The 26874-nt window shown below is 38.1% G+C and overlaps 1 protein-coding gene across 1 annotated transcript in view; it reads left to right on the top strand.

The window, feature by feature from the left end:
- The window catches only part of LOC117963775 (MOB kinase activator 3B), a 53691-nt gene that overhangs the window by 3773 nt on the left and 23044 nt on the right, over positions 1-26874 (top strand). Inside the window, exon 2 of the mRNA XM_058993991.1 lies at positions 16287-16868. Within this exon, the coding sequence (XP_058849974.1) occupies positions 16451-16868 (418 nt within the window). The 5' untranslated portion in view covers positions 16287-16450. The remainder of the gene's footprint in view (positions 1-16286; positions 16869-26874) is intronic.

Below are 26874 nucleotides of genomic sequence, written 5' to 3'. Positions count from 1 at the left end.
CCCAATTTGGAATACCCAATTGTTATTTGTATCCCAGTTCACCGCTGCAACCCCCTGGCGACTCGGGAAACGGAGTCTGGAACACGTGTCCTCCGAAATGTGTTTCTGCCAATCTGTCATTTTTCGCACTGCGGATCCACAGCGAGGCCACCAGACCTATAGTGCCGGAGGACAACACAGATCTGATGGCTCCACTGCAGAAGCCCTATCAGCCACAGGGGTCGCTGGTGCGCGGTGAACCGTGAATTCCCCTGCTGACCTAGCCCTCCCTACCCGGGCGGTGCTCGGCCAATTGTTCGCCACCCCGTAGGAACCCCCGGTCACGGTCGGCAGTGACATAGCCTGGATTTGAACCTGCGATCTCCAGGCTATAGGGTGCATCCTGCACTCCACGCAGAGCGCCTTTACTGGATGTGCCACTTGGGAGCCCCCTCCCCAGCTGTTTTTTAGATCAACATTTTTTAAATGTGGTTTTTAAGAAGTGAGCAGGCATTGTTTCGTTTTAGTTCTGGAGGTCAGCGTGTGGATTCTTTGCTTTTTGTCCACACCAGAAGGCACTGTAGTGCAGCAGTCTGTAAGGAGAACTTACTTCTACTGACCTGACAGGACAGGATAGACCAGGAGCTGCTTCTTATAGATGTTATGCAAATGCACACAGCTCCCTAATTCCCTAATTGTGGTGGTGAGAAGAGGAATAAGACATACATTCTGACTGGCAAGCCAAAACAAGCATGTCAGAAGGTCAGGATGGGGTTCTTTTCTCATTCCTGTTGTGGTTTTACACAAGCACTTTCCTCAGGATGCTCCTGGAATGTCTTCTGTTTAAATATTTCCTTAACCTAGTCTTACACATTTTTATTATACATTTCTCTAAATGTAGGGCCAATAAAATATAAAGATACAAAATAATTATAATCTCCTTTTTAGCCGACAAGGATTTAAAATTAAAAAGTAAAATAAACTTCTTACTGGTTTTACCATAAATAAATAAAATATAACATATTCCAAAGTGAGACGAGAATCTCAATAACGAAACAGCAACTTAAAGGTAAAGACCTTTAAGCAGATGCTGCCGGAACCTTTTTCAGTGGGTGAATTCATAACCTGTAGGGAAAAAACAATATTCAGAAAAACACAATTCATTTTAGGAGCAGACCACCTCTCCTGTTAGGGTTTACATAAGGACAATAAACTTTTATGTTTGAGCCAGGGTTCATCCAGAGGTAGACCTGTGCTCCAGGCAGATGATGAAATTAAAGAGAATTTCCAGCTGTGGGATCATGACTCGGGGGAGCAGAAGTTAATTCAGTGGAAAATGCCAAACTCGTCTGAAGAATGACATTTGCAGACAATGTTTGGCATTGACTCACAAACACAGTAGTTATGCTAAATACACATGGAATGCAAGTGAATTGGCTGATAAGTCAGAGTTGTTTAGCAGTGAAAGTGGCTAGACAACAATTGGTATACTTTATTGTTTTACTTGAACAGTTGAACAATTTGCTGTACTGACCACGGTTCTAGTATACATTTACCATAGTTTACCATGTTTTATATGCTTCACCATAACACTCTTAGCTTTACAGAGCTTACACCTTTTACCACAGTAGAGTTTTATAAGAGAATGTTTCAGTATATATTGCTTCGGTATATACTGACTGGCAGTCAAGGCTGGCCAGTGGCAGAAATAGCAACCCAGACACAGAAAGTGTAGTTCAGCGCTTTCTGCACACATTTAATAAACACATAACAAACAAAACACAGGAACAAAGCAACAGTTTGAACAAACACTCCTAAACACACACAGCACAAGTACAACCCCCAAGCACAGCTATCCTGGTGTTCTACACTTACTCACATTTTACTCAAAGCACACTCCTTCTCCGCTCCGAACTATCCTACACAACCCACACCAAATATTAATTCCTTTCTTTTATAGGGTGTGACCAGGGGTAATTGACAATCAATCAATTACCACCTGGCCACATTCCACAGTTTTCCAATCACACCTCAGTCACTCAATTAAAAAATTAAACACAACTTCCATCACCACATATCCAAACACACGTGCACCCATGTGGATATTGTGATAACTGCAACTCACTTAGGTTCGTTGCCCCTTTACAGATTGACCCAGACACAGAAAATTGGGGGTTCAGCGCTTCCGCGCACTTTTAATAATACACACAATAAACAAAATACAAAACAAAACAAACACCTAGCTCCTTTGGAGCGCTAACTAAGACTCAGGAACACCCTGTCTATAAGTAGGACGGCTAAGCCGTTTCCCCACCAAACAAAAACCCAACAAATTAAAACCACACAGGTTTGACACAGAACTTAACTTTTGTATGACTGCTCGGAGACAGAGCACACCATCTGCCTCCTTCTACTCAGCAGCAATGAGCAGACTAGCTGCCTCTCTTAAATACCCTGCACCTGGTCCTAATTTAACAATAACTACCAGGTGCAGGGGATAATTAACAATAAACCAATTAACAATTAATACAATGTGCATTCCGCACATGTTTTTCTTCATGCAGGGAGGATTAACCCCCTCCCTGCTGTGTTACAATATATATCTCTGCCCTGCCGTATTAAAATGAGCATCCTCAAAACTAGTGGTATCATCCAAAATACCCACAATACCTGTATACAATATGCCTCGGAGAGTAGGTGCGCACCATATCAGGTGGAGCAGTGTGGAGTAGTGGTTAGGGCTCTGGACTCTTGACTGGAGGGTCGTGGGTTCATCCCAGGCCTGGCTTTCAATCGACAGTCATAAACCGTGCACAACAAGCACTTGCTTGTCAGGTCCATTCCAACCCACGACATCCTTCAGATGGTGTTATACCAGGTTGTATTCAAGAATGTGTTGTGAAATAAAGAGTAAATCACTGTAAAATGTGAGTGTCAGTCAAGGCTGCCGTTAATCGAAGCTTTCTGAGCTATAAAATCTTGTTTCTGAATAAAATATTCTGCTCTCCCATTGTTTTCTATGGAGGTCAGCAGTTTTATTTCTCAATAACAGAACAGCAAATAAAACACGACTGAGAGATGATACTAATTAATGACATCTGATCTAAAACCACTACCTACTGATAAAGTAAACTATCAGTGGACCACAATGATTATTTCAGACTAACAACAGTAAATACATAACTTTAAAAAGTGGAATAGAAAAAAATACCTATCTATTATTTCTCTTTTTTTAAATCTCATTTTGTACTAATAAATAAAAACTGATCACAAAAAAAGTTATAGTATAATAATGATAATAGCATTGCTGTGGCCTGTTCCTTGGTAATAACAGACAAAAATGTTTTAATTGCTTATTAAATGAGACTGTGCTTGGGTATAGTAAACTGGAATCACTGAGCATTACAGATGCACTGGATTTGATTATTATCTAATTGTATGTTACCAAACAATTTCCATGTAACGATTATTTTACAATCTGGAATGCTGAAGAACTAGTCTTAGCAAAACGTTTTCTGGAAACAGTGCAGCAATTGTTCTGAGAATTGATGGTGTCTCTGATTAGAAAACGAGATCCAGACCTGTGTGGGTGCACTGAAACCATTTCATGTTTTACAATCCTCTTCAGCAAATCAGAACTGGACTTAGAGGGGGGTTAAAATGTTGGGATTAAAATACTAGTTCACTGAAAGCATCCCTATGTGGTCTTCCATGTCAGAAAAGCAGATACACATGAACTTGTTTTTATTTTTTTATTATACTCCTTCCACATGCTTGAATTGCTAGAAATCAAAATCTTTAAAAAACAATAACAAGAAAACATGTTTTATGGAATAATACACTGGTATATTAATGATATGTTTTTACTTTTTTACTACAGCATAAAAAAGAAATCATCTAGTGTTGATGTTGTACATTTTTTTTCCATGCGGCTCAGGTTTCTGCCTGATGCAGCACTGCGGCAGCACTACACTGTTTCAGCTTTCTGTCATTGTGCTTTCACTACTGGTGAAAGTGATTTGTAACTTTGAAATAATGTCACTAGCGACTTACATTTTATTTAATATATACATGTGTAACTGTGCTTAAATGTGTTTATATTTCTCAATTAAATAAAAACAATATGCAAAATGTTTTTTAGCCGGGAATTCTTGGTGAGGTCGTTGACGAGCCGCCTCTGTACTCCATTGCCACTTGTTTCCTTTTTGAAGAGCCTGTTTTTATCCAGTGATCCGTTGCTGATACTTCCCACTAGTGGGGCGAACCACATGGGGTTAACGTGTGGCGAGTTGTAGCGTGTGACGTGATTTAGTCACCAGGCTAAAACACGTCACATGCTGCAACTGGCCGCACTTAATAGAATGTGTGCGAAGTGTAACGGCAGGTGCTACGTACTGCTGAAGATGATTTGCATTGTGAAATTGGGGACTTGTCGGTGAGAGGGGGCTATTTTTAGGGGACTAGTTTTCCCACGGACCCCCTCTGATGGCCTCGCGGATCCTAGGGGGTGCGCAGACCTCAGGGTTGGATCCACTGAGCTAGACTACATCCAGTTTATTTGTAAACTGAGCAAATTGCATTTATGTGATTCATTAGAACAGGCTATCCAATAGGGCTGTAATTACACTTCCATTTGCAGTAGTTTTGTGTTGTTAAAACATTTGTTAGAGTCAGATTTTTTCAAAACTCCCAGTATAGTAAAAAAAAAAAAAAAAAAGTTGTGATGCAAGCATAATGCATAATTACAGTATAATCTCTATGTGCTTATAGGAAGACAAAATACTTATGAAGGTCAATTAAGAGAACAATAGTGACGTAGTGGAGAAAAATGAGCCAGGAGTTTCAAATCGTATCCAGTGACCCAGTATGTGACTCTGTAGGCAAGCCACTTCACCTCTACAATACTTTCCAGTCCCGTACTGTGTAAAGCTGCAATAGAGACTCAGAGGAAATGAAATGGGTGTGGGAACATTTCATTATGAAATGTCAAATGTCCAATATATATATAAAAAGTAAACATATGTTTTGATGTCTCAGGTGATGATTCTTGTGATATTTTAAGAAAAAGCTGGTTTACTATAGATATTGTGGTTATTGTTTTAAATACATGAGAACAGTACACTAGGTATAAAGCAGGACATGTGCAAGGGGAGGCATGACTTTTTATCAAGGTTATTATAGAAAGAGGGTCATTCATTTTTTAACGTACTGCTGCTTCAGATAGCTATTATACTGTATGAACTTGTAGAACAGACTTAAGTTGCATGGCAGTTGTCTCACTGACTATAGATGATTGCTTTTCTCTTCGAGTTTAATAATGCCATGTAAAGACAGCAGCTCAGGTTTCTTACCTGAACAAAGACATCCTTTCACTAAGACAACCTTCCTCATTAAAGCCTTTAGGGATAAACCAATGGCTCACTGGTCCATTTGGCTTTATGCACCAGGGTCCACATAATTTAGTGCTGTTTCCCTGGCAACCAGGTTTTGCTACTGCATTAACACTTTCACACACAATTGCCGCTACTGAGCCGTCTCAGAGACGTTAAAAAAATTATTGAAAATACCCATTCAACAGCACGGAATTGCGCAATCTACGCTGGTATAATACCATTATAACCCTTTCACACAGCCAAAGGGATCATGTGAGTACAACTTTCAAACCTGTCAGTCAACAGATCATTTTCATGGCAACAGTGATTCGTCCATAAATTACAGCATCACACACCGTCCCTTCTATTTGTGAATTCACCTCCTTGTCAGCCCGTAAAGTTAACAATTCCTTAACTTATTCCAGACTCGTATTACTACCACGTTCTTGATCAGCTATTATATCTGAAAAACATGAAAGCGTGTTGCAAAAAATTCCCAACACATCCGATATACAGTCATGTGGGATGTTGACTTTCAATCCACGGCCACTATAGCGCTTCATAGCATTTCACACAGGAATTAAGACGGTTCAGTGCCGTCTCTGAACCACCTCAAGAGGGGTGGGTCAGAGATGGCATAAAATATGACGACTCTGTGACATTATAGGCAATTCACACAGACCATAATGCCACATCAGTGCCGGTTCTGAGCTGTCATAACCCGTCTGTGTGAAAGGGGTATATGATGCATTTGAAAGAGTGATGCCTAAATTAATTACTTTGTCTTAAATATTTATTCCTTATAAATGACTTTGCATAGCTTTTCCTTCCTTGAGAAATGTCTCATGTTTTTCTAAATGGGTAAAATGTGAAATAAATACTGTGGTGGATCTCACTAGTTTGCCTTTTCACTGGTATTTTATAGCTCCTATACTGCCAATCAAGATTGTTTGAGGGGTAGAGTGCAATGCAATGGAGTGAAAAAGATTGTACAAGAGCTGTGAAAGGCTGTTTCACAAGCTTTAGAAAACTATGAGAAATTTAACATAATTATTTTTAAAACCACAGGAGAGTAAGGACACTTCCAATTGCCAGCGGAATGTCATTTTCATACTTCTTTACACTTATAATTTGAGCACTTAAGGTGCTTTGCCTAGAATGATTTGGCCCAGTGAACTGTATCATCTGGCAGATTGTGTCTGTAATTTGTAAAGCCCAAGGAAAGTCACCAGAGACCTTCCATTATTTGAAGAGCATGCCTTATGTAATGTTAGCAATGGGAGATGACATTGACATAACTGCATTTTCTGTGGGTTTTTGTTAATGCTCTGTATGACAAATTAGCTGTCACTTCAAGGATCTATACTATGAGAAGAAAGAATGGTGTGCAGTAATTCTTCTTCCAGTCCAGTCTGCAGGAGGGTATAGTACTAAGTCAACACTATAGTTTACAGGTGCAAGGGTCTCACTCTTCAAACATCTCAACTTGCTGTAGATACTGGAGAAACAAAAGACACAAAATAAAATAACACAGCACAAAGTATACATGTTTATCTGAGAGTTTTAATATACAGTAGTCCCGTATGAGAATTTCACTTGTCATCAATATCGTGCATAGTGTGCTGTTGTAGTAAAATAGTGCTGTATTGTCTTTCCAATATTAAATACAGAGCAATTTAGCTTTGACTGCCCAGTCTAGTACACACATTCACATGCTGGCCCTGAATGCAGCTGCAAGCACTAATACCGGAAGCTATTACTAGCTGTTCATAGCTAATTATTCAGCTACAGTAAGTCAAGTAAAATGAGTCTGTCAGAAGTAACTGCGCAGCATTTTATGATACAGCAAAGCAGTGTGTTCAAAAGTTCAAACCTATAGAGCTGTGCTTTTTATTTGGTTAAGCATTGAACACAGTGAAATGAATCAGTTACATGGTAATGGGGGGATGAACCAGACTGCCATAGTGAAATGTATATGAGCAGTTTACTGTTCTGAACCAGTTTGAGTTTCATTATTCGTCAATGGTTATTTTTAATTGCTCTGTGAATGGTTATCAGTCAGGGCAAATTGACTACTGGATACAAGTTAGTTAAATAATTACAGGTTGTTATAACTTCTTTGTAAGGGTAGATAATTAAAAATGAGCAGCATGTAACACATGTCCTATTCTTTTTGAGAATAGAGTGAAACTATTGTATGTGCAGCTCAGCACCATGTGTCAGTTATGACTTTAAATGCACATAAACATTTCAATTCAAGTAATTGTATAAAGGATCAGAGGGTAGTTTACACCCAACACCAATCTGAACACAGCTGCTGCTCGATGCAGTAGGCACTAATAGCTGTGTGTCGAATACATCTTCTTTCTAAAGTAACAGACTCCCTGCAGTGGCTGTTCTGTAGTCCCACTGGGAAAATTATAACCTCTTTTTAGGAGAGCTGTCCTGATGGTTATGACGGATGAAGACATCTGAAAGCAGGCAATTATACAGATGGCTGTGGCTTGCTGGTAGGGATTCGGTTAAACAAGCCATGTGTTTTGAATGCCGTAATTCTTTTAGCATTTTAATATTTTCAGTAAGAAAACTGCAGTTGGGTGCAGATGGTCACTGCATTTGTCTAGAATTATCTATTTGACATACCTACAATCTTCAGTTGAGTGGCATAATTAATGGATGACATCACAGAAAGGTTTTAATTTGCCATAACCTTTAACTGCCATTCCATGTCACATGCTGACCAGTCTTTTGTTAGCAGGTGACAACTAGCATAATTGAGAAAAAACAGTAATATAAGCCCTGTTAAAGAGGTTAAACCAAGCCACCCCTGAAAGTGGGAGTTTTCAAGGATGGAATGAAAAACCACTCATCTTAATGGAATTAGTTTTATGGCCTGCTTCAGCACAAAGATTAGGAAGAAAGTTAATCATTTACTTGACCATTGATTGTGTACTGTTAGGAAGTGCTTCATGAAATTTTAATGTAAAATAGTAGAACTTACAGAAATGTAAAAGCTTTCAAGTGAGATTTCTCTTGTGTAATCTTGGGTCAGATAATGATGAGCATTATTAGGTAAGACTATCAGGGCCATGAGTTATTTAAAACAATGTTTTCTTAGTTTAAATTTTGATATTTGTGAAACTGTTCTAGATTGTTGTTGGCTTCTTTTAATCTAACACCTGTCTATTGCAACCAAAACGCAATATTGTAGAGGGTTTATTAGATTCTTCACACAAGTTAGATAAAAAGGATAAATGTATGTACTTTAGACATAAAAGTGACACACTGTGATGACTAGTCTGTCGTACACTGACCAGATTGAAGATGATATGGCCTTTTCTGTTTTTGTTTTACAGTAGCTCTATACTATTATATTTAAGTTATTATTTTTTTCTGAGGTTCTGTATACTATTTTACTACATATCCAGTCTGCCAAGACCATTACGATTGTGTCATTATTAATAAAGCAAGAATTTTGTCATTATTACTGTAAAAAAACAACAACAACAAAAATATTTTTTGAGCACATCAAAGTTAATTTGTAGCAAGAGGCCACAGACCAACCACCAAAATACAAAGCATCTGCTTCATCTCCATGTTGCGTTACCTGCATTATATCCTGTTATGTGTGATCTCTATCATCCTCTTAGTGTTTTGCTTAGACATTAATTACCAGGTTTGAATTTTTCTTTTTCAGCCACTTCTAAAAGCTCACCTCAGTTCAGAAATCAGCTTTTGGAAGTGGTTGAAAGGGGAAATGTGTGCTATGCTGGAATAATAGTTAGTAAAAAAAAATAGTAAAAAGTATCCCTTTAAGAACTGACTAAAAATGATGAAGAAGAGTTTAACCTACAGCTTGAGTCATAGATATTAAATATCAGCAAACTGACTGTGCTTGGTGTTCCTAAGTAAGTCAAACTTCAGGCTTCAGACAGTGGCATGCTAAGAAACAGCGCATTTAAGACATGCCCAGGCTGAGAAATACAATTAGTAAGAAGCCGGAAGTGGTTTGAAGTCTGACATTCCTTGTGGTTTACAGCATGCCCTGTGGTAAATGAAGTTTTGATAGAAAAGCTGTGTGACATTGGCATTAGCCAGCCTGTTCTCTCAGTGGCTAGGTGTGTCTGTTAGCATTCTAAAGCACATAGGCTATGAAGTGTATTTATTAACCTGCCCTTGTAAATATAGTGACTCCACATTTTTCTGTTTCAACTACATTACAGATATGGCCTTCTGCGTGTGTAAAGTGTGTGTGGGGGAATGTAAGGTTGGCAGGGATGGGGTTAATTCTGTCCCTGCCAACAATCACAGGTGTGGCCATTCTCCAGTTAGGCTAATGTTCTGTTGTTAGGCACACTTGGAGTCCTATGAAATTCGTTTTATTTTTTATAAGTTTCTGTTTTATTTTTTCACAACTTTCGTTTTGTTATAGATACACATTAATAAAAACAACTCTAATACATGTATATCAATAATAATACACATCATGTTTTAACTACATACATATGTTTGATTATTATCTGCTTTTTTTTTTTACATTTTGACATACAGACCTCACACAGAAAAATAATTGAGTTACCATAATTTCTCATTAACGGTAACATACAGTCCCCCACTATTTTTTAATTAACTGCCTATTTACAGTAAATACTGCCCATGTCCTCTATAAAAATACATAAGATCAAATAAAAAATATATATTTGCACTGCCCTACTATTGTGGTGCTGTCATAATAATTGCACATACAGCAATCTACCCATTAGAAAACCCGATAGAAATTGTATTTCAGTCCCACTGCACTGAAGCAGGGCTCCAGTATACAAAACAAGGCTGGGGTTTCTCTATTTAAACACTAAGCAAAGCAGATTAATTCATTCAAATTCATTCAAAACCAAAACAGCATTTGCTCCAGTGCAAAGTTTGCACCACTTGAATTAAAACAAATAATTAACATACTAATACATAATATAAGCAAAAAAAGCCATATTTTCCCCAAAAGGAATAAACAGCTAATGCTTAACGATGGTATCTTTCGATTCTCATTTTAGCCGACAGTTGCACAATCTGCACATCATTATTTTGTCACCGTTGTTATGCACAGTTTCGGCATTTTAGAAATAAATGTCTCTCCTCTTCCATCACAATTTTAACCAACTCCAGTTTTAATTCCCAAACACATCGCTCCAAATTATACATCTGCGTAAGTGCTAGTTAGAGCTTCCATTTCCCTTCAGACCGTGTCTATGGTAACGGCTGAGCCTTGACAACTACGATTGCAAGTATTTATTTAAAGTATTTTTTGTATAACGCTCCCAATTTCAAAATGTCATTCTATGTTTGCTTTATAATGATTTTTCGTTTTATTTAGTTTTATATGTTGCATTTCGTGCTATTTCGTATTTGCGAAAAACACCACTTTTCTTTTAGTAATCTGGGAGCTGTTTATTGCAGTTTATCTGGGAGCTGTTTAATGCATTTACCGTAGTAGGTTACTACAGTAGTTTAATAAGAAAAAGAAAATTTGTGGCACAGAGCGATACCGCAGCAGAGAAACCTCACTTCACTTCGGATATTATTAGTCTCCAAAACATATTTAACCTCCACCCAAACAGGTGGATATTATTTTGCCTATTTTTGAATCAAGCCAATTGAGTGAAATGTCTGCATAAAAAAATCTTCAATTCAGGAAACACTACCTTTCAGTAAGAAGGGCATACTGTGCCATTCCTGTGTCCCAATACTGTCCCCAACTTATTTATAAATTAAGGTTACAAGAAGGCTAAAGTTAACAAATGTGGAATATAGCAATGCATATTAAAAAAAATATCCCCAAAAAATGGCTTTCAATTCTACTGCTCTATTTTAACTGAAGGAGGGACCGAGAAAGACGGGGCTCTTGTTTATTCCTGTGGTTTGAGAATCTCATTCGTTTGCTATAAAGTAGACAGTTCACATCAAAGGTAGCTTATCTACCAGACTGTGAAATGTAGAACACTGAGGACAATGAGAACATTAGATCTATTGTACTGGTTGAGTTAAATTAGTAATTTTGAGGTTATAATATGTACTGTTGGACTGGGGTCAAGGAGAAACTCCATCTACTGTAGGAGCAGGAGGCGGAGGAACTGATTAATAAAATACATTTGTCAAATATGGTATCTTTCAGCACTTTCAGCGTACAATAAATAGAGTAAGCAAATTTACATACTCCTTTTTTACATTTTTCATTTTTGTATTTTTATTAACTAATTCTTGCATTATCTCTAGCTTTAAACATGAATTTATGTCTGAAGTCTTTTGTGTTTTTATCAGGATGGGAACAAATACAAAACATGTTTATTATGCAAACTTGCTCTTTGTGAATTCGACTTTGAAGCCCCCGCTGTTAGAATTAATTTTACTTATCTTTTAATCAAAACGCAATCGGCGCGGAAGCTGTATAATTAAAAAAAAAAAAAAAAAACTGCCGTGGGCCGGTAGCCACACAGGACAGTTCATACAATTAAATATGTAGGCCGCTTTACCAAAAAACAGTGTTTACTGAGCAAATAAAAAGTTATTATTAAGTTAAACTGTGTTGTTTCTTTCTGTGGCCAATAATTAGCTTTATACATGAATCCTAAGCAAAATTGCACAACCTCCTACACTTTGGCCTTGACTTTGAGTTTAGTGGCCTTGGTGCCCTCTACAAATGTATTGAGCTGAAGGCCATTTTGGCCTTGCCCTTTCTTTTGCCAGTTTAGAGCCCTGCTATACGTAATGTTTTTATATAGTTAAAGAGTCAAAGATTCATGTTTTATTTCCGTGCAATGATTAGACAGATGTGACATTCTGCTGCTGTTTTTAAAAATATATTTGAATTGAAAGCGTAAGCTTTTGCAATTCTATAGTTTATTATAGTTGTTGCAAATATTGCAATGCTTGCCATTTTTGAATAATTACTGCAATAATATTGTGCAATGGAATTTATACAGCTGTTTAGTTTGTAAATAGGGCTAAGTTTGTATGTCCCGGCCAACAATCACAGGTGTGGCCATTCCCTAATGAGATAATTGAGTGCTAATTGGGGAATGGTTACACATATATAAGGGAGACAAAATCCATTATTTCGGAGAGGGGAGTTTAGGTGAGTGGATGTAAGGGTTGGGGTTTGTTTAAGCTGTTTATTTTGGCCCTTGGCCCTTGTGCCTTCTTTCATTTGTGTAAATAAACATGCAGAGACAACGCTTAAACTGCAGCTTATGTCTCTGAGTCTCTCCTTCCTTCCAGTAACAGCTTGGGCCGTGACGCTCTTCTTACCACAAGCTATTCATGAAACCTGTCCAATAAAACGATAGAATAAAATCATCTTTTTAGTGCAGAAGGTATTAAATAAATCAATTGAATGTGTAGGGAGAGCAAGGAAGCACACTTTGACAGTCTACATTGACAGACAATATTTAAAGGTTGTGTACTAGAACTGAGATGTCCTTTCATCAACAGAAAAGGTAAAATGCATAAATGTATTTATGTGTTTTCCAGCAGATTAATTTGGAACACAGATTAAATATAGTTTGAATGATAACATTTAAGGTCCATTACCAGATATTAGGCACCTCATATTAACCAATCAGGTTATAGGAAATCTCCGATCCATTTTCTAATGCAGTATAATACAGTGTCAGCTAAACCTCTTGAATAAGGTTACAGCGCACCAGACCATTCCATAATAAAATATAGACCTGATCAATTTTTAACTCTATTTTATCTTTGTATTCTGTTATTATTCCTTCTTTTTTTTTTTACCCCCGGTAGACTACAATAAAAAGGACTTCCCAAATCTACAGGGTAAACTACCACTTTAAACATCTCAATAGATACAGTATACAAAACAGATATATGCAATGTATAGGCCAGCTAAATAAACACTTTTTAAGGTTATTGTCTTTTGAAGGGTGTCTGCTTTCATGATTGCCAAATCATTTTTTACAAACCAAAAATATGGTTCTGCGGACTGATGACTGCTTATCTTTTTTCACTTGGTGTGACAATATAAAACAATTATACAAAAAAATAGGATGTGGGATTCACTTGCCTAAGAAATGTAACCCATTATTATCCTCAGAGGCAAAGACAAAACAAATAAAATAATGCTTTAACAAATCATTGAGATTGTAATATTTAATCATTGGTAGAGGTGCTTATATTTAAGATGTGTTGCTAATGTCTCATCAACCTTTTAAGCAACTTCATATTTTAATTGTTGTGAAAGCTCTAACAACTTTAACCTGTGACCCATGGTAGCAGGGATGCTTTTTTTCCACAAAAACTTTTTCTCTGTTGATGTAACTACAGTACAGTGCTAATTGGCAGGAAAAGGGAACAAGGAGTACTCACTGGATTACTGTGTTTTCAGACATGGATTTACTGTGCTCTCACATGGTGGTCAGATGACAGCTCTTTGGATAAATATCACTTTTGGGTTCCAAAAAAGTGTATTTTATGACATCAGAAATAATCGAAGATAACTCCTTGGGAAATCAGATACAAAAAAGCCCTTTGAGCAGGAAATGTGTTTCGTGGTACTGTAACTGTATTTTAACTGGTAAACACAAACCAACAAAATGAACAAACAAAAATATGACTGCTGTTCCAAAAATGTCTATCTAGGGTACTGGACAAAAGAACAAGGAGAGTATGCCAGAGATCAAAGTTCAACCATTGTTGAAGACAGTGAAGGAATTTAACATTTGCATGCAACTCTGCAGTGAAGTCTAGAAAAGGCCATACTTTCTGAGACTGTTCCTCATTAACTTTGACTGAATCAAAAAGATGCCATGCAGAGGAATCCAATCCAATCAATCTGAAATCAGTAACACACATTCCACTGTAGTGTGCAGAAGATTGTTTCACTGCTTTTTGTAATATACTGTATCAGGTTTATTTTAGTCCCAAGATTATTGTACACTGGTATCAATTCAACTTGAGTTTTCCAGCTAATTCAAAATTAAAGTATTCATTCAATTTTATAAGAATATTGAAACATGAAAAACCCATGTTCGTCCCAGCACTACTGTTCACACTTCATAACGCATGTTGATCAACACATGTTATTTGGGTACTGTAGTGTGACTAGAGGATCAGAAGCCTCATATTCTTACATAACAGCTGCAAATGAGTACTATGGGAATGGAGACAGCTGTTTACGTTGGTTCTAAGATGTAGCTAATAAGCTAAGGGCAGATTTCCTCCAATGAAGCAATGCAGTTCAGTTCAGTGAATTGTTGTATTTATTTATAGTGAGTGAGCTGTGCACCGTCAGACCGGCTACTATTTTTTTAGCTGGATTTATTGACACAAGCCACAGCTGTCCACACCTGCTCCTCATAAAGTTGGAGGTTTTGTATGAGTACAGGGCTTTACAGAATCAAAGGGATTTACAGCAGGGGGTTGTGGAGGGATACCCAGCAGGTTGAATGGTAACACCTGGCTCTATTGTTTGTCTTTATGAGGGATGCAGTCATTTGGGAGCTTTCAGGAAGTAATGGGCTTAGTAATGGAAATCAGTCAGTGCAGTAACACGCACATAATACAGTAGTCCTGCTGGTTTTTGGAAAACTTTAGCTCATGTGCATGCATGACTGACAAAACTTTCAACACAATCATAACAAACCTAATTTTATGTTGTACTTTCAATTTTCCTTCTAATGCACCAGGGAGGTCAAATAGACTACCAATCTGTGGAGCAAGCATTATTGGATGCGAGCAGCGTTAGGGAGCCAATGGAGGGAGCGGAGCAGCGGTGTTGCGTGGGAGAAACGAGGAAGGGAAAAGACAAGGCGAGCAGCAGAGTTTTGGATAGAATCTTTTTTTTATTGTGAATGACACAGTGGTCAGCACCAAGACTGTACTGTGAAGCAGCAAATACTTTTTTTGTTTTGTTTTTATGCACTAAAAAAATCCATTCATGTCTACTGTAAGCATATTATATTATGTAAGGCTACGATTTTAAATGTTACTTTAGAGTACAAAACTTACAGTACATACTACAGACTGACATCATTTCTGGTCGGTGACGAGGGTCTCATAATAGCAACAAGTCGTTATTATGTAATCTACAATCTTAAGACGTGCTTCTTTTGGAAAGGAGTACAGCATTAACAGATTGTCAAACCTTTCACCTGTCATTCTAAAATACCTAAAACATCTCTCACTGTCACATACCCGCATCTCTCTAATGTTTGAAATTCTCCCTTTCGGGTTCTCTGTTGGTTGAGAGGACAGATGTACCAATGACATCGCTTTTGATTTTTTTTAAACCTCTTGTATAAGAGGTACAAACTCAGCACATCTACTTAAATGTAAATGTATCAAATTTCACGAATACGGTCTGTATTTAAAGTATGAACAACAGCTGCGACCACTTTGCACAGTCAAAAGGGCGGCGACACGATGCGTGCTCAGCAAATGGTGAAGCTGCACAGCTTTTGCTGTCTGCACCTGACTTATCACATTCATCAGCGACAGAAGTATGAACCAGGCTTTAGAGTTTTCCACGATTCTGAAACAGCATGTTGTAAACAAAGCCTCTGTATGTTGGTAAACTTCTGTTCTCCGATGCATTTGTTCTTCTGTCTTTACAGAAAACAGCTGACTCACATTTCTTTTACATGCTTGCTCGCTCAGCTATGTCATTCGCTGACCTACATAGCGACACGTAAATGCTGTGTGCATACGCAACCAAACAATGTACAGATACTCGCAGATTTGTATTTTCAGTGCATGACAGACTGCATTAAACGAAATAAAGGATCAAATGTGTTTTTACACCCATTTCCAATTTGGGAATGTAAATAAATCCTGTTCTGTTCTCCAAATTCAGCCACAATATACATGTAAACTTCTACAGATCTGCCATGTACTGTTAATGTTAATGGATTAACTTGATTTTTACAGGAAAGAAGAGGATGTCTTGAAAAGTTGCCAGTAAAGACCTTCCCACCCACTGGTAAACCCCTTTCTGTATATTATTTTAAGGAGTCATTTTGTGAGGAAAAGGGGAAATTGGGAAATCTCAGACAGAGGCCTATAAGCAGGCTCCTCCCCCCCACCCCTTCGTCATGTCGATTACCCTGAAGCAAGTCTTCAACAAGGACAAGACTTTCCGGCCCAAACGCAAGTTTGAGCCAGGCACGCAGCGTTTTGAGCTGCACAAGAAGGCCCAGGCCTCACTGAACTCGGGGGTGGACATCAAGGCCGCTGTTCAGCTGCCCCATGGGGAGGACCTCAACGACTGGGTGGCTGTGCACGTGGTGGACTTCTTTAACCGCATCAACCTGATCTATGGGACCATCTGCGAGTTCTGCACAGAGAAGAGTTGCCCCGTCATGTCAGGGGGGCCCAGGTACGAGTACCGGTGGCAGGACGACCTGAAGTACAAAAAGCCCACTGCTCTGCCGGCCCCACAGTACATGAATCTCCTCATGGACTGGATTGAGGTGCAGATCAACAATGAGGAGATCTTCCCCACTAGCATAGGTAAGTAGAAGAGATGATAGCCATGCTTTGTACGTAAAGGCTTAGTGTTAAAAGACTATAAGCTACAGCACTGTAATACACTCAATTAGTCAAGCTAACATGTTACAAATTGTTAAATAAATTCTGTAGCTCAGGAGGTGCCCACTGGTCAGTGATGGAGCCACCGTACACCAATCTTCATCTGCCATTCCCTGTAAACACACACAGCTGGCAGCACATCACACACAGAGCGTCTGGCTTCCTCCTGCAGACTCACCGGCTTCTCCTGCAGAGTAGATGGTGACAGGACGTTGTCTTTGTTACACTCAATCATTCAGTCTCATTGGAATTCAAAATTATGTTATCCCAAAATCGTGTTAACAGTGTAGTTTTTATAAACAAATTGCACAATTGGCTCCACAACGATAACAGCGCGTTGCCTAGGCAATGAATCGGTTGAAGTCAGACTGAGAGTAGATAACTGTTGTACCTGTTATCTTCTCATACACTCTGTGCACAATGTAGTTTTTGCTTGAATATGTTTAAATGTATGGGGGTTTGAAACGGGAGCCACAGGTAGCCTGGAAGGGATTCAGGTGAAGCAGATTCATCATCTGTAGAAACAAAGAATGCTTTCATCACAGGAGAGAGAGGGCAGGTGCTACCGGTGTAATCTACAATCAGCACCCTTTTGATGTCTCAGCACCCTTTTGATGCACCTGGCCAGTTGTTCTCACCTCTGAACACAGTCCTGGTATTTTACTTTTGGGGGCCTTAAATAATGTGCCGTATTTAACATTGTTCGCTTTTTTGCTTTCAATTTTTGCATGAAAAGAATGTGTTGAAATACTCCTTCTGTTTCCCAAAACTAGACACTTTTTCTTGCCAAATACTGTTGACCCTTTGTGTCCATTGATGCTGTTTGCATTATTTGCATTGATTACAATGCTGGAACTTCTTTTAAAAAAAAGTTATTGTCAAGACATGAATACAAACTAAAGTAACATACCTGGTACCATTTATACTCACCCCTTTCAAGAACTGAATTTGCAACCCATCAGAACACCTTATCCATGATTCTTTAGGTTCTTTAGTATCATAGTAAATTGTTATGTTTTCATAAGTACTGTAGAGGGCTACAGGTGGTTAGTACATGTTCTCTTTCACAATGGGACTGAAGAGCATTGTACACAACATGACAACCTTGGATTAGTTCCGATAATCAAGGTATTTATGTATATACATTTCTCAAAAACGAACATATTAGAATACTGTTTGATTTAAATGTATTATTCCAGTACTAAATCCAAAATGTCAGGCAATAACTAACAATGAACGTAGAACTTAAAAATAAAGTATTATGCACTAGGGTTGATGGAAAGAAGCTTTGTTGAAAAGAAACTCACACAATACCTCAGATGTTAGATCCATTACCCTTCACAATACATCAGTTCTGGAGAGGTCTGGCCCTCTCCTGTGAGTGAGTACAACTTGCAGGTATCACTGTTACCTACAGCCATGTATAATTAAAGAGTATTTGATCTCAAAGGTCCCTGGAGGAAACCTGATAGAGCTGGGCTTTGTTGCCTTTGTGTCTGAAATAACACTCTGACTAAATATATATTTGAAGCCTTTTCAACCATTTTTATAGGTTTCACTGCACTGTTAACTTGGCATAAATGATTTACCTGGGGTCAGAAGTCTTATATTGTATTTGTTGTCAAGGTTCACTTCTCCCCTCATTTTATCATATGGAGAAGTATTGTATGCAGTTTGGCAAAATAATGCTATGGCATAGTAACAGATGATGTTCAGGTCAAGTGCCTGAAAAAAAAGACAAACTTTTAAAAATAGTGTTTTGTTTTCTTGGAGCCTCTGTCTGTGCCTGCCAAATTACATTTCCTGATTTCCCTGGTAACAAAAACAACAGAGACACCATTCATTTATAACTGTGTATCATACTAAACCTGTTTAACTCTGGAGGACACTAAATATTGTTTATCTAATGCAGCTTTTCATATCATTTGACGTCATTCAAACCCCCTTCATGTGACCTGCAGCAAGAGCCTAAGTATTTGCATATCCTGAATTAACATACAAAAAACAAGCAAAGAACTGAAAGCACAATAATAGAGGTACACTTAATAATGTTACTAGGAGGAAAGGAATCATTGCCATTCCTTAACATCTGTGTAAATCAGTAACCCATGAACTCCTGTTCTGTGAGTCTGATCTTCCTTCCCAAAAGCTAATCAATGACGTCCCTTGGCCAGGTGCATTACATTTTGTGAGGTAAAGTAACATCATTTAGCTGTATTCTGTGTAGTTACATGACCACAACTATTCCAAAACACAGAAAAGTGCAGTTTTAAGATTTAATTTTCTGATAAATAAATGCCAAATATCAAATTAGCAAACCAGGGAAAAAACGTGTAATGTAGGTCCTGGAGCTTGCTGACCTCAATTAAACTTTATTGTTTTACAACACCTTTAAAGATTTAAACAATACCTGTATTCTTTAAATCTTTTCTTCAATTTAGATTGGTTCCCACAATTCTACACAAATGGTAATTGAAATCCATAATATAGTGCGTGCACAGGTTGTTACCTCTTGTACAGTAAAAATACATTACTAAAATAAAAATAACAAAAACTACCTAATTTGTTTTAAAAATGCAACAACCTACTCAAATGATTTAGAACATCTCACAAATCAATCTTTAGCCTAACATGAAATATTATTTAAACAGCTTAAAATATAATTGAAATGTAAGCCTTTTTCCAGTTATTGATTAGTTTTGATCCAGCAACCCATAATGGACACTTTTAAAAACTACAGGAACAACTTTGAAATGTTACAGTATTTCTGCTAGCCTTATAAATGATGTACAGGCATTTGCCCAGAAACACATTACAGACTGAGCCTCACTTTCTGCAGAAGGGTAATCTCTTCTTAGTCAGAACGAGATTGAAAGTAGTCACTGGGCAGTCTTTACTGAGGTTTACCAGATTACTGCACATAGAAGCGCATGTGCACGTATTTCAGAATGTACATTAACAGCATGAACTTACTGTATATATAAGCTGCATAACTGTCATGGCTATCACCTGTTTTCACCTGCCAAGGTACTGGAGGTGATGCCCAGCCTGGCTAGTCTTCATCTGGCCTCATTGGGAGTCTACATGTTTAGTTCATTAAGGGACCTGTAATCTTATCTGTACTCAATTAGACACAGCACTCACACAAACTGGGATGGTTTAAAGAAAATGTAAGGGAATTGCAGTTCCTGTTTCAGGAAAGGCTGGTGCTGTTTCCTAATGCACCAACTGTGCCATTTTTGGACTGTGTTTTTGGGATGGAACTTCCTGTTGTCAGGTTGGGTCTTCCTGCGGGAAGGAGAGAAGAGCAACACCTGGGTGACACTGGGCCTCTTTCAGAGCTTGTTTTTAAATGTTATTTTAGATCAAAAACAAGCTAAAAATAATTAAAAAACAAAACGAACAGCACTGTATTTAAAAAAAAAAAAAAAAAACAGCAACAATGAATATGAAATGTTTATGTTGAATGTGCCCTTCTCACAGTTTTATGGCACAAAACACCATTGCTGTTTGGTGACAGAATATACATGGTAAATGATTATCTATTAACAGTCACGATTTAACTCTGTGGAATGTGTGCACCTGTATTCCATAGGGAAGTATGGAGCGCTACACTGATGAAGAGTTCAAAGAAATCCTTGGAAGTCTGTGCAGATCCAATGAGGTTTCCTTTACCAGTACTCTTGGGACAAGACATACAGATGCAGACAGTTTTATGTAGCTAAAAAGGAAACCTTTGCAATCACTTGTGTATACACAGAAATACCAAATCATTTGTAGAGTAGCAATTGCTTTTAGAAACATACCATAATAACCCCTTGTGCCAAGTCTTTGAAGTTTTAAAAAGGTCTGAATATGACTTGGTTTGTCTCAAGTCTATAATTGTCACAAAATCCACAATGGAATAGCTTCATAGATAGTTTTTATATATATATCTATAACATGTATTTAGATGGATTTTGGATACTGGTGGCGAGCATGCATCCCATATATTTCCATAACATTTAGTGGTGGTTTACCTCTGTAGAAAACACATTTCCACATACTGTATGTCAGCAGTGGTCTTTTTGCTGTTTCTGTGAAGTTACATTCAAATCTATATTCCACAGTAACAAATCTGTTACTGTGGAAACACCTAGTTTGCAAATACTGTACAGTAGACTCACTCCTTGTCCCCAAAAAGATCCTCTTACTATTAAGACCACTCTCTGTCAATTAATTTCACTTTGGAGAACAATATCTCTGAATTTCTCCCTTTATTAAGACCAAATCTGGTGGCATAGAATAGACAGACCATTTTTGTTGTTAAACAATTAATTACATATTTACAATAGCATCATAACATATTTTACAAACATGTCCACAGCACCGTCAACTGCTCAATTCAAGGACGTATTGCTACAAATGCCATTTTATTGCATTTTTAAACCACGCATCATTTTATGATTTTTTCTAGCATTGTGAATGGTTCTGTTGCTCGAACATTGAGATTTATCATTGTCTCTATTGGTCTTTCAAAATGGCTTGATTTCTCAAGAACCAGGACCCAAAGACACATGAATAAATATAATATAGCTCTCTGCACTTTCAGCATAGTTATAAGGAGGAGCCAGTGTACATTTAAATGTGTTTTTTCTTTCATGGGTCATTCCATGGTATTGGGGTGCGAAAAGTGAGACAGGACCAAAAAAGAAATGTATATATAATACATAGGTAGCAGAACTGATGTTGGCTGGGGATTTTCCAAATAACCCAATTTCATGCTGAGTGACCTCAGCCGTAAGGACTCTCAGCGCCTCCTCAGAAAACTTGTATTTTCTTTTCTGTGCGCCAAGAGGACTTTGCTGCCCTTCCTCAGAAATATTTTTTTGTTTGGTTTGATTTTCGTGCTCCACAAATCTCATACAGTGCCTACTGCTCTCTCTACTCCTGACTTATCTCACGTCTGGGCTGTAAATGCGGCCGCTAAATACCCCGATGCACAGACGACGCTCATTGTGACCCTCATTACCATGACTGTGGCTCATTATTTGTGCGTGTTGAGTAATTTGCATTGCTCTTAAGCTTACATAGGCCGCAATGCAAAATAATTGCCTGGCCGCTAGGCAATTTAGATTTTGCAGCCGCAATTGTTTGCACTCCGCCTATCCTTACATCAGTTACCCTTACCCTATAGTGTCTGATACCTTCCAGCTTCTTAGTGCCATGTGAAAGACTAAGTCCTTGTTTTATGATGTCACACATCCTACTATATAAGTAAGTAATACATGTGGCTTTTTGAATCTTCCAACTCTGTGTTCAATAAATGCACAGGATCTAAATGCTGTTATGTATATAATTATGTATATTTCAAACAGCTTTCTCTTAAATTTGAACAGCTGCTTTCCTTTCTCTTTCAGTCCACCCTGTGATCCCCCCCCCCCCCCCCCGGTCAGATAATTTTTTTATTGTTATATCAGCTCTTTCATATTTGGGTATTATTAAATGGCCAGCATTGTTCCTGGATAAACTAATTATGAAGACAATAGTTTAAAATAAACTGCGATAGGAAAGTAGTGTTTTTGGAGAATAGAGTACTATAGTACTTTTGTATATGTGTTGTGCACCCAATGTGACAAGTGAATAAAAGGAATCCTTTGTATTTTGGTAGAACAAATAGCTGGCCAAATATTGTAAAAAAAAAAAAAAATAGGATTTTATCATTTTCTCATACAAATCCTCAACCAATTACCACTTAAGAGGTATTAGGAGGCCTGTGTAGGGACAGATACTCCATAGGGAGCCTATGAACTATCTGGTAAGAGCCCTTAAACCAGCTGGTTCATCAAAGTGTATTCCCTACCATCGACCATAAAACCAGATGTCTAAAAAACCACATTATGTTTTTTTCATGCCCCAGGTAACTATCAACTGAACTGAAATAGGCAGATGATTCAACTTTCATTAACTGTGCGTCATTGTCTGAAGGCCATGAGGTTTGCCCCAATTTCCATCTTATCAGTGTGTACTCAATAGGATGGGTAACCATGGACAGTAGGAGACTGTTTCCTTGGCTTTTAATTATCTGTCAGTATACTCTTAAGTGATTGCCAGATTCTTGCTACTTTAGCGCAAGCATTATGCCCTACTTATACAACACATTTCTCATTAACCAAAATTAAAAAAGGATAGAGACTGCCTTTCATTCTTGGCTCCTCACTAGTCAGATGGGTAGCTTGGGGCTCTCAGCAACAGCTTGTGTGCTTTTGAATTCTCAACTGTTTGAACAATTTACCTTGCCATGTAACTCTGTGTAAAATGGTGTCTTTCTTTTGTGTGAATATGTGGAATCGTTTTATAAATGTGTAGGGCTACAGACAAGCCAGAGCAGGTATAATTGGCTCAAAAGGAAAAATAAACAGTGGCAATCTGTGGTTTAATTTACTGTGCTGCTTTGTCAGTCGTTTGAATCACAGCCTTACAGAGTACAGTACTTCTTCCGGTCCTCTGCTTGGGCATGCTTTTTTTCTTTATTTCTGGAGGTTCACATTGTTTTCAAGCAGCATTCAAGTTAATCTCCTAAATGTTTTATTTGAGTCAAATCTGTTGATAACTGGCTAACCAAGTCTAGACACCTTTTTTTTGTCCAGAGCAACCACTCACTGCAGCATAAGTGCAGTTCAGAGACATTATTTATAACTGAGGATTATTTAATCAAATCTGTAGTATAACAGTTTTGTGTAGGTGATTACTACAGCTCTAAACCCTTACCCTTTTTTTCTTTTATAAGGGGGGGGGGGGGGGTGTTATGTAGGAAGCAGTTCCACTCAATGTAAGTGTTCCTTCCTAAGAATCCACACTTTATTTGTAGCACATACACTATGTGCTTGTACTTGTTGGAGAAGTAGATATCAACCCAGTTTTATTTTTGAGAATTAGTTACAGTAGCTGCAAGTGTAGGAATAGAGATGGTTAATTGAAGGGTGGTTAATTGTGACATGTCTGGGGGCTCTCCCTCCTCCAAAACTAGTTTCCAAATTCCAATTAGCACACAGGCTACTAATATATCATTTAAATAACATTCTAAACTGGAGCTTATGTTGTTCACAGAAAATTGTTTGCAAATATGGACTTCAGATGTTTTTGCTTTTCTACAACTTCCTGACAGTTGACATGAGTTTTGTTTTCTTACACATTTCTCTAAATATTTAGTAGTTTGGTGTAATCCTGAGGAATTGCTAGAGGTCTGACGCAGTGTGAACATAATTTCTAGAAATGCGGCCCCTCGAAAGCTGGGAGGCTGTAAAGGATTTGGGAACATCTGGGGTGTCGATACAGCAGGCGGCCGTGGGGGGTGGGGGCTGGAGAGCCCAGCTGGGTTATGGCTCACGATTTGCCAGGGCTTTGATCCCAGGCACTGACTTTCCTGGTAGGAAGGAAGTCAGAGTGCTGCCTGCTACAATAAACTCTCCCCCAACTGCATTCCTTCCAGCCCCTCTGGATGACAGCTTTCCTTGCCTTGATGCATGGAGTGCTGCAGTGCTCTAATGAGGCCTGCCACGACTCTTTCTTCAGTGAAAAACGTAAAGCACGTCTTCCGTTTGAAGACTGTAAGGGATCCTCACTTTCTTTACCTTGTTTATAGTGAATTGTATGATGGCTGAATGGTATTATATGGGTTAATAAGGATGGCACACCTGTAAGGACAAAGTCAGGTAAATGTTGTCGTGATAGAGCTCCTATGAAAATGTTGTTAATGAATTATACCCCCATGTTCCTTTCAAATTTGAAATACTCGATTCGAATGTCACTGCACAGCAGTTTTGATGATCAATGGGTGTCAACCCTGGAGACAGGGGTCCAGCATGTGAAGTATTTGACTGGTCTTGTCAGGTGCCAGACAGGTAGAGATCGCTGAAGCACATTGAAGCGAATTATCCACAGATGTTTTTTCCTCCCTTATTCCGGTCGATCACAAAGGTCAATGCAGTGCTCTCTGTGATTCTCTAATCAAGTTGGCGCAAACACGATTCAAGCCATACTCACGTTATTTACCTTGCACTTTCAAGCAGCAGTGCTTTCTCTAGTTGAGCCTCTGGAGGCCCCTCTGAAATTGTATTTATAATAACTTTCAGAATGGTAATGACTAAAACAAAATGTGTTTGCAAGCTTTGCATACACCTTTGTAAGCCTAGGCTTGAATCTGGCTTAAGTCACAACAAGTCAGGGGAGGGTTGCAAATGACAGCCCTCTTCACATCACACAACAAAAACCTAGACTGTGAAGAAATCCAAAGGCTTTTGATTATAAAGCACTAAAGGCCTTCCAAATATATGTAGTAATATACATTTTTGCATTGTTATCATTCAAAACCAAGGTATTAGCTGTTAATTCAATTTAGGCTTGAAATGTTGCTAAATTGCAGTGTTTTGGGCAACACAGAAGTTTAAGGTCAGGGCGGCAAATGAAGACTTTTAGAAAGCAGGCTTGTGTTCTTGAGAATATCACCTTCTGATAGTTTCAAAACAACTCATGAAATAAATGCACAGGTGCAAGAGGAGACATTTTTAATAAGGAGTATCTTATTAATTGTAGGTTTCTAACTATCGGTATCTAAGTTACACCATCCTAAACATTTTAGACAGTCTCTGTGTTTTTTTCTATTTTAGGGGTAATAGTATATTTTTTAGCAGCAGCTTTTCCATGTGAACCACATTCCTATAACCTCGTTCGGATAGTCCTGTTATGGACTGAAACAACATGTGCCTCCTGCACCTGTGAAATTATTTCAGGAGGCCTTTTGAAGTCATTGTAAATCTATATAACCCCTCACTTTTAAAGAGGGGTTTAATTACTACGTTTCCCATGAGGCTGTAATCTCTGGCGTACTGCAGGCCTAGAAATGTAAAGAAGTTGTTCTGCAGTATTCCTGGTATGACTACAGCTCTCTGTGTGAAAAGCTGTTGTTTGATCTTATTTTTCACTGGCCGATTAACAGTTCTTCTTTTGCATTAGTGGTTGCTTAGGCATTCTTTTTAAAGTTCAACAACAATTTCTTGCCAGACTTTCAACAAATACCTGATACAAAGGGGAAAAAATCCTTTACATTTAGGAATTACTACATTTTGAACAATAAATCTCTCAGTAAGAAGAGCGCAAAGAATTGTTTACAAGTACACCACTTGATTTTGCAATTTTAGATTGAATTCCACTCCATAGTTTTGAATAGAGCAAAAATCAAGGTTGCTACATACAGTATACTGTGTTTGGAATGTTTGAAGTGTTTCACAATTGTTAACTTTTGGATTTCTTTACAGACTAGGCAGTTAATAACGTTTTGATGGAGGGCTCAGACTTATACACATCTCCGATCAGTACTGTATATAAGTATGTACATACATACATTTATTATATTAAAACACGTTTCCCTTCGCAAACAAGTGTCTTACAAATATCTAGCATAGCAGTCAACTATTTGGTGGATGATTCTTTACAGGTGAAATATTTTTTTTACAGGGGATTGTGCTTTTGGGTTATGATTTTATGAAGACTGAGAGTGCCACCTCCATGTAAAAACAACCCTTTCCACTGCTATAAAAAATACATAAATAGTTAATGGACCTTAGAGTAGGTCCACTCATTAATCTCTGACAGCATATATCCTTTCCTGTCTTTAATGCCCCAAAACTACAAGAAAAGACATTTCCCAAGGTCATAAGCAGCCACGTGTGTAAGATTGCCTACTATAATTCCTGCTGATGTCAAAGACTTCACTACATCAGACAAAATCCATTAAACTTCATAGGCACCCATGTGATCATTTAATGATATGTTGTTGTTTTTGGCACTGTGGACAGGCAGCGTTGTGGTGCAGCCTTTAACGGCTGTAAAAATAGCAGGCAGGGGCAAAAGGAGGCAGTTTAAGCACTCTTGTGCGTATTTATTTACA

This window comes from Acipenser ruthenus, chromosome 2 (genome assembly GCF_902713425.1).
Source record: "Acipenser ruthenus chromosome 2, fAciRut3.2 maternal haplotype, whole genome shotgun sequence".
NCBI classification, from domain to species: Eukaryota; Metazoa; Chordata; class Actinopteri; order Acipenseriformes; family Acipenseridae; genus Acipenser; species Acipenser ruthenus.
The sequence above is the reverse complement of the archived record's forward strand: the minus strand, read 5'-3'. Positions and strand labels throughout refer to the sequence as shown.